Here is an 8,827-nt window from a genome sequence, read left to right as displayed (position 1 = left end):
CATCTCTTCTCAAAGATAAGCTACCATCGCCCAAGCTAGTTTATTTCCATTTCTTTTATAAGCATATTTTAGTATTTTGAGATTAATGAAACGAAGTGTTACTTCTACTGCATCTTTGTATCTATGGCTATATATGCAATTTTTTACGTTCTTGTTTAATTTCAGATCAGTGGTATCAGAGCAGTCTTCTCGTTCTCTGTTTTTCTTTACATGTCCCCAATGAGGTTGGGGTATAAGGAGTTAGGACTCGATCTGGTTGAACCCTTGCAAGACCAACCTCACAAACCCCGATGACCTCCCATGGCAGAAGAAAATAAAGATGAGGGGGTAGGAGATCCTTTCAAAACATTACTTGAGGAAGCCCTCGAGCGACAACAGAACGTAGTGATTATGGAGCTGAGGGCCCGTGAACACTGCGCTTTGTAGGTGATTAGTGAGAAGAAGATTAATAATGAACAGATGGCCCTAAAGTGAGACACCACCCTCACTTCCATGGTGGAACTTACTAACACAAATATGCGCATGATTAAGGCCATGAGGGAAGCTTGCCAAATGGTCCCCAAATTGGCCATTCATGAGGAGGCGGAGGCAGATGAACAGGTCTACAAGCTTGCTACAGGGGTGCGTGATGCTCACGCAGAGTTGGCTAAGGTTCAGTTGGAGTTGAACCTACAGATTGCAGATTTATAGTTGAAGGCCCAGCCTTCAACTCCGCCAGAAGTAAAGGAGCAGTGTGCAACCGCTGACACCGAGGCAATAGCAGCGGTAGACAGTGCAGTAACATACTGCACACAGTTGTTTGAATAGTCGTTCGAGGTCCTAACGAGCCTGCAGGAGGACCCTAATGTACAACGGCTGGAGACAGAGGCGTGACAACTGCAACACCACTATGACAAAGTAAAAGGTACAGTGTGCACCGTTGCTTTCACGCAGAGACTAGCGAAGCTGCAGGAGGCCAAAACACTGAAAGAATAGGTAGATGCAGTGCAACACAAAGAGGTAGTGTTGAAGCGCGCTTGAAGCCCTGGTTGGATGAGGCTTATTCAGTCATGACCTCTATTGAAGGCAACCTTGCTAATCTCCAAGCGACTCAGCAGAAGCTTCAGGCTAATTGTTCAGGAGCAGTGACAGAGCAGATGGTTGACGAAGCGAAGCAGGCAACCGCATAGTGCACTACCGAGGTTGTCGTCATACAGGTCGAGCTAGGAGGTCTTCTCGCCAGAATATCCATGCCCGCAAAGTGACTCGAGGATGAGTCACCAAGTTTGTGTTGGGGGCCTGTTCGGAATGGGTTCCTCCAAGGACGATTTTGGGGCTAAAATCCCATGTTTTGGGACAATTTTGTAATAAAGTTGTAAAGTCTCCGCATTCTGTGGTCGCGAAGAGAGAAGGTATCAAGAGTCATAAAGGGTTGTCCACCCTTATGTTGTAAAATGTAAAGTCGCCTGTAAAGATCCACCCATGGTCCACAGACCATGGGATTGTATAAAAAGGAACTAAGTAAGTAAGCTCTAAGTAGTTTTGGAGTAGCAAGTCAGAAGTAAGAATGGATGGCAAAGAATAGGAGTTTTGGGAGAGAAGTCTAAGTGTTTCAAGTCTTAGCGTAAGTAGAGGCTCTGCAACTGAGTGCACAGAGGACTAGGGTGGAAGTCCGTAGCTGAGTGCGTGGACCCCTGCAGCTGTGTGCGCAGGGCGGATAGAGTCTGTATTAATCAGAAGATATCAATAAAGAGAAGTATTCTACAAATTATGTGTATTTATTTCTTGTTAATGCATAAGTCATGAAAAAAATTTGAATTTTTAAAAGGAGGTAACAGGAGAAGAGGCGGAGCGGGAATGGAGCAGGTGTGGGTTTCGATCCTTGGTCTGATAACGGAACCCCGAATAGGGCTTGGATAGGCAGATGAGATCTGTGGCCCTGCACAGCTGCCGTCACGGGAGCTTTTCCTTCAGCTGATGCAACTGGCAGATGTAGGTTAACCTGGCTCTGGCATTTTATATTACTCGGTAAGGTAAAATATCATTACCGTCTACTGTTTGTTTGTTTACGTTCACATTGGTCTGTCGGTGGTCATATACGTTGGAAGTTTTCAACCATGGTAAAACCTGCCGAATTTCTAGCACTGGACCCAGACGTTGAAGATATTCTTTCCATGTGGGGGAAGGAAATAAATTCACAGAATGTGGATTTTTATTTTGGGTCTGTAGAAAGTCCGCGACTGGAGTCTATATCGCAGGTGAAAACCCTTCAGGTATCATCCCCAGACAAGGGTCCGGACAATGATATACAGAACGATGGTTCAGAGGATGGCGCTTTTCATATAGAGAAAGAACCCGAATCGAGAGGGACAAATACGACCAGTTTGCCCACGGTCCCACAGGGCAATGCTCTGAAAACCAGGTTATCAAACCCAAAAGGGCTCGAAGAAATAACCCAGTTAGGGCTTCCTACAGACATTGAGAATCCTAGATTCCCAGGAGTTTCTACCTCGCTTTCAAGGATTACCCGGCCAAGAGAGAACCAGGGCCAACTCGAGACCAATACAATCGAGTTAGGCGACTTTTCAACAGGCGGGCAGGAAGGAATTGATGGATTGGATGCGGGAAATTTGTTATCTGGAAAAGACGCTTTGGGAATATCAGGACAGATCCCGTCTTTGTGGGAATCAGAAACCCTATTGGGCTCAGCACAGATAACTCCAGATAATAACGAGGTTTGTGAAGGAAGCAGACCGGCGGTGGAAAACTTAAGACAAATAGGAGCGACAAGAAAACAGAAACGGCCCATTGGTACACAGGTCATAGCGGACAATTTGGTTTTGGGGATGGAGGTGTCCATGATAGAAGCTATAGCGGTTGCTGAATGTACTTTGGTAGGCAGAGTCAGAGGTAAGCCATACACATCTGAATTTCTTCAAGAATGGGGTGAAAAAAGTTTCACGGCAGAGAGACCGGTGCATTTCGAAGCCCTTGTTCTAGCAAAAGGATGGTTCAAACTCAGATTTGATGACAAAGAATCGGCGGATTGGGTCTTGCAGCGTATATGGCATATTGATAACATACCTGTTCTGTTAAAAAAATGGTCCCCTTTATTTGACGCTATCAAGGAACGCACGGATGTTTTTCCTGTTTGGGTGCGTGCTCCGGGGTTACCATTTTTTCTATGGACTGAGGATGTATTCAAAACCATCGGTAACAGGTTGGGGGCATATATGGATGCGGATAGGTCCTTCCTAACAACGAAAAATAGGGCAATTGCACGAATTCTTGTCATGCTCAAACCGAGTGGGGGTTTGGCACAAAAAATTAATCTTCAGTTCCATGAATATGTTTATGAACAGATTTTAGACTACGAATATTTACCTTTCAGATGCCATTGGTGCCACGTGTATGGGCATATGGCAAAAGATTGTCCACATAAGAGAAGGATAAGACATTTTCGTAGGACAACAGCTCACAGAGTAAATGAACAAGAAGATGTTCAGATGTCGACGGAGCAGGACATGACGGAGACGCTTGACCCTATGAATCTGGAGGCAGAGGAGACAGAGAAAGGGCCAGCGGAGGGAAGCGATCATTATAAGGAGCCAGCGGAGGAAGCGGGCAAAGATCAAGAAGCTGTAGAAGGGGTCGTTGAGGAGATAGCAAAAGACAAGGAAGCTGTGAAAGGGATCGCTGAGGAAGCAACCCATGAACAATCTGTCGAAGCTGAGAAGGGTAAGTGCTCAGGGACTTCTATCTCCTCATTAATCTCTCCTGAGCATCCATATATAAATCATAATATTACTTCTTCGTCATATAAAGAGCATGAAAATTGTAATGATGATAAGATGGAACAAACAATGTTAAATCTGGATGTGGAAACATTAGCTGAAACCTTACCACTTCTGGATATAAATTGTGAAGATAAATGGCCTCCTCTCACTCACCCTGTGTCCCGGACTCCTTGTCCTTACAATCTGAGATCTATGGGTGGGAACCAAGTGACTCAGGGGTCTTTAGGTGGGTTGGGGCTGATACATCCATTGATCAAATCCAAAAACAAGCGTGGTCGGAAATCTGATATGTCTAAAGAAAAACTTAAAGCGAAGATGGATGTTGCAGACGGTAAACAATTTTCCATTCCGGGGGTTCTTAGAGCAGCTCATCCCCCTGAGGGAGTAATCAAATGATCCTGACGTCTTGGAATTGCAGAGGTTTGGCCAGCAAACCTAAAAAACTGGCCTTAAAAGAATGGATTTTCAACTCGAAAGCAGATGTTATTTTTCTGCAAGAAACATTGGGGAAGGCTTATGAGATAGAAAATATGCTTAATACCCTTCTGCCTGGGTGGTCTTTCAGTGCTATGGATGTCTTTGGACATTCGGGGGGAATTGCAATTGGGTACAAAAAAGGGAGGATAAAAGTTCTCAATAATTGGGGGATGAAGAATGTTATGGGAATGGAGATCACATCCCTTGATTTCAGTTTTCCCATCAACATAGTAAATATCTATGGTCCATGTCAAGGCAGGGAATCTTTTTGGGATGAATTGATGTCAAAATCTGTTATGAAAGCTCCTGTGATGATTATGGGAGGCGATTTAAATTTTACTTTGGGTAGGTTGGAAGCTTGGGGCCCATCGGCTAGAGAAGATCCTCTTACAGATTTTTTCCATAATCTTATCACAGAGAATAACTTTATTGACCCTCGACCGATCAAGCTAAAGCCTACTTGGAGGAATCGAAGGATAGGAGCAGACAGGATTGCCAAAAGACTAGATCGATTCCTGCTGACGGACTCTTTGTCTTCCAAAGCTCCCTTGATCAGACAGTGGGTTGAGGAAGTTGGGAACTCGGATCACTTCCCGATTTTCTTAGACATATCAATCTCTCCTCATAAACCCCCTGCACCCTTCAAATTTAATCCTGCATGGCTACAAGATCCAACGTTCAGCAAGTTGTTTAAAGAAACTTGGATTCATCCTGAACACAATGCAGGTGAGGAGAAAAGTTATCTGTTCATGGACAATTTAAAAAGATTGAAATCAGCTACAATTTCCTGGGCAAAGGTTAGGAAATTGAAACAAAATGAGGAAATGAACATCATAAGGGAGGAGTTGAAACAGATGGAGGGTTTGGATTCAGATGGTTACTCATCTCAAGAAACTAAAGATAGAATCCTTCTATTGGAGAAAAAGCAAACAAAAATACTATTGGAAAGGGAAGAAGAATGGAGAATAAAGAGCAGGGCAATTTGGCTTAAGTCTGGGGATGAGAACACAAAATTTTTTCAAAATTATGCAAAAGGAAGGAAATCTATAAACACTATCTGGCACCTTAAAGATGAAGAAGGAAGAGATGTCAGGTCTTTTCCAGAGCTTTCTGGTTTAGGGAAAAGACACTTTCAAAACATTTTTGCAGATCAGGGAGAGGCTACTATAGCAGAAGTCTTTAAAACTGTACAATGTTTTCCTAGATTCATTGAGGAAGATGAAGCTGAAGATCTTACAATTCCGGTCACAAAGGGGGAGTTTGAAGCAGCTATGAAGCTAATGGGTAAAGACAAGAGTCCAGGCCCTGATGGCTGGACAATAGAATTGTTTCTATATTTTTTTGATCAAATTGGAGATGAGATAACTGAAGTTGTTGAAGAGTCTAGGTTGAAAGGAGAAATATATAGACCTTTTAATTCAACATTCATTGCTCTCATTCCAAAAAAGGATGAACCGGAAAGTTTTGAAGATTTCAGACCAATTTCTTTGTGTAATTGTATATACAAGATTATTTCAAAGGTTATAGCCCTCAGATTAAATCCGATCTTGTCCAGGAACATCTCTATGGAACAATTTGGGTTCCTGGATGGTAGACAAATCCATGAAGCTATAGGGGTCACTCAGGAGGTAATTCATAGTGTCAAAACAAAGAAAAAGAAGGGTGCTGTTCTTAAAATAGACCTTTCCAAAGCTTATGATAGGATCAGCTGGCTCTATCTTCGAATGATTCTTACTCATGTGGGATTCAGCTATCCTTTTGTCAGCTGGATTATGGGGTGCATAACAAACGTCAGCTTTGCAGTATTGGTCAATGGAGCGGCATCCCCATTTTTTACTAGTCAGAGAGGTCTCAGACAAGGGTGTCCCTTATCCCCTCTCCTATTTCTCCTTGTGGCAGAAGGGCTAAGTAGACTGATACATAAAGCCAGAAGTGAGAATAAGGTAAAAGGTATTGAGGTAGCAATAAACCTCTACATCACCCACCTGCTTTTCGTTGATGATATATTAATTTTTTATAATGGTAATTACAGCTAATTAAAGGAGTTAAAATGCATTTTTGATCTTTTTCTAAAAGCAACTGGAATGCAGATAAATTCTAGGAAATCTCAGGTTTGTTTGGCAGCTGTAGACAGGAGGGAAAGAAATCAATTGATTGATCTTTTTCCGTTTCCGTGTCAACCTCTGGATGTTCCCTTTAAATACCTGGGGTTTTGGTTAAAACCAGTTGCTTACAGAAAAGAAGACTGGAATTGGATCATAGCAAAAATTGAAGCAAGAATTTCACATTGGAGTTATAGATGGTTGTCCCGAGCAGGTAGGTTGACTCTTATTAAATCAGTCTTGTTAGCCATCCCAGTTTACTGGGCTGCCCTAACCTGGTTTCCTAAAGGTGTAATGGAGAAAATTAGAAGGATATGTTGCAGATTTTTATGGGCAGGCTCTAAGGAATCCTCCGGATTACCATGGGTGGCCTGGGATAAAGTGGCCAGACCAAAAGAGTGGGGAGGTTGGGGGATTAAAAGACTCCCTGAGTTCAGCACCTCGTTAGCAGCAAAGTCAGGATGGAGGCTTATAACTATTGAAAATCTGTGGACAAGGGTGGTTAAAAGGAAGTACATTGATCCAATGCCTTTGGATGATTGGATTCAGAGTCAGAATAAGAAGGCAAAAAACTCTTCTGTAATTTGGAAGGCAACGGTGGAGGCTTTCTCAGTAATTGAGCAAGGGTTAGCATGGAAAGTGGGAGATGGCAGACAAATCAGGATTGGCAGGGACCCTTGGGTTGGGTGTAATGAAGCATATGCTTTATCACCAGGACTTCTTCGACATCTTGAGTCCAAAGGTATCTCCTATATATATCAGGTTGAAAGAGATGGGCAGTCTACTATTTGGGGACAGGCTTGGAAGGATGATGAAGAGTTAGGACTAAATGCTAGATGGAAGAATGAATGGACATGCTACATCAAAGAACTTAATCGATCCAATGTTAGGATAAAAGAGGAACCTAATAGATTAATGTGGGCTCACAGCAAAACTGGGGGGTATACACCAAACGAAGGATATTCTTATCTAATGGGAAAGATAGGTTGGGGAGAACCGGAATGGTGGGCCAAAGATATATGGAAACTTAAAAGTCCTGCCAAATCCAAACTCTTTCTCTGGTGTATTTTAAATAGGAAGGCACCAACATGGGAAAATCTTCAATCAAGATTTTTAGCTGGTCCAGGGCGATGTCCTTTGTGCAAATCTGAGGAGGAAACTACAAACCATCTTTTCACCACATGTTCTTTCTCGAGGAAATTATGGGAGGAGGTCATCGGTTTTCTTAAGGTGACTGCACAGTGGGGAAATGAATTGCTGGGTGATACTTGGAGGAAATGGTGGCAAACATATTCGGTTGGGAATATGAGGAACTTGCCAATTATCTACTGCTGGGGTGTGTGGCTTGCGAGAAACAAGAGTTTGTTCCAAGATCAAAATACACTGATTTCTGTTATTGCATCTAATATTATTGCCATTTACTCTGCTCTACCTCCTCCTGAGGAAAAAAAATCCAGACCTAAACAAAACAACATCATCATACAGGAGGATATCCCTTGTGGTTATTTTGACGGGGCATCACAAAACAATAGGGCTGGTGCAGGCATGTGCATACATATCACCTCAGAACATACTCTAAAAGCCTCGGTTGGGTTGGGTACAGGAACTAATAATTTTGCGGAACTCTCTTCCTTACGTCTCCTATTATGCTGGCTACAACACAAAAACATCAACACCATTCAGATTTTTGGGGATTCTCTTAATGTTATAAATTGGATCAATGGTTTAGCTGCTTGTCAAAATCAAATTTTGATGACAATTGTTGAAGAGATTCTATATCTGAAGACATACTTTAACAGGTTCTCACTATGCCATATCTACAGGGAGAAGAACGAAGAAGCAGATCAGTTATCTAAGGCTGGTCTCCTACAGGATTCGGGCAGCTGGGCGATAGAAGAGATATATCAGGGACAGTCTCACCGAACAGAACAGCCTCCTTATGAGCAGCAACAGTAATGACAGATCTTGATTGGCTCCATTTTTGTCGGCAAATATTACAGTTTTTCTATATTTTCTGTTTACTTTTTGTACATATTTATCCATAGCAGGGTGAACTTTCGGCATTTAGATCATAGCTTACAGACCTCTATATTTTTTTGGCTCTAAAATGACTGGTGGACATACTTGACAGAATGGGGTTGTTTTCTTTCTTTGAAGGAGACCCCGGGTATCACATGTATTAGTGTACTTTTGTTTTATGGTTTTAATTCCTCCTTCCGGGAGGAAGACATATACAGGACAGACTCCGCAGAAAGCTCCCTGAGGGTTGAGCTGTGATTGTAAAAATGAGCCCAGCATGGCTTAAGAACAAATGTGTAAAAGCTTTTTATCACCATAATAGAAAGTTTTGCTTTTTTCCCCGGAAAAAAAAAAGTCATGCTAGAGCTTTCAGGTTGCTTACTAGGTGTTTGCATTTTCTTTCCTCGGGGCATCAGTTACCGATAATAATTCTCTACTATGCCCTTTGAATTC

The 8,827-nt window shown here is 42.5% G+C and overlaps 1 protein-coding gene across 1 annotated transcript; it reads left to right on the top strand.

Annotated features, from left to right (window-relative positions):
* Positions 1-4,168: 4,168 nt before the first annotated feature.
* On the top strand, positions 4,169-8,311 carry LOC149169547 (uncharacterized). Its single transcript, XM_089425241.1, has 3 exons — positions 4,169-5,129; positions 5,403-5,773; positions 6,344-8,311. The coding sequence occupies exons 1-3, from the start codon at positions 4,169-4,171 to the stop codon at positions 8,309-8,311; spliced, it is 3,300 nt and encodes a 1,099-aa protein (XP_089281367.1).
* The last annotated feature ends 516 nt before the right edge of the window (positions 8,312-8,827 follow it).

This window comes from Pinus tabuliformis, chromosome 4_2 (assembly GCF_031772625.1).
Source record: "Pinus tabuliformis cultivar Carrire ecotype Pingquan chromosome 4_2, CPIR1, whole genome shotgun sequence".
Taxonomy (NCBI): Eukaryota; Viridiplantae; Streptophyta; class Pinopsida; order Pinales; family Pinaceae; genus Pinus; species Pinus tabuliformis.
This window is presented reverse-complemented; position numbering and strand designations above follow the sequence as displayed.

Excerpts from the sequence above, each read along its gene's own strand:
- LOC149169547 (XM_089425241.1), top strand. The coding sequence starts at position 4,169 with ATGATCCTGACGTCTTGGAATTGCAGAGGTTTGGCCAGCAAACCTAAA. Across the intron at positions 5,130-5,402 it reads GGAGGGTTTGGATTCAGATG|ATCAGGGAGAGGCTACTATA; the intron begins GTTACTCATCTC and ends ACATTTTTGCAG. Across the intron at positions 5,774-6,343 it reads TATACAAGATTATTTCAAAG|ATAAATTCTAGGAAATCTCA; the intron begins GTTATAGCCCTC and ends ACTGGAATGCAG.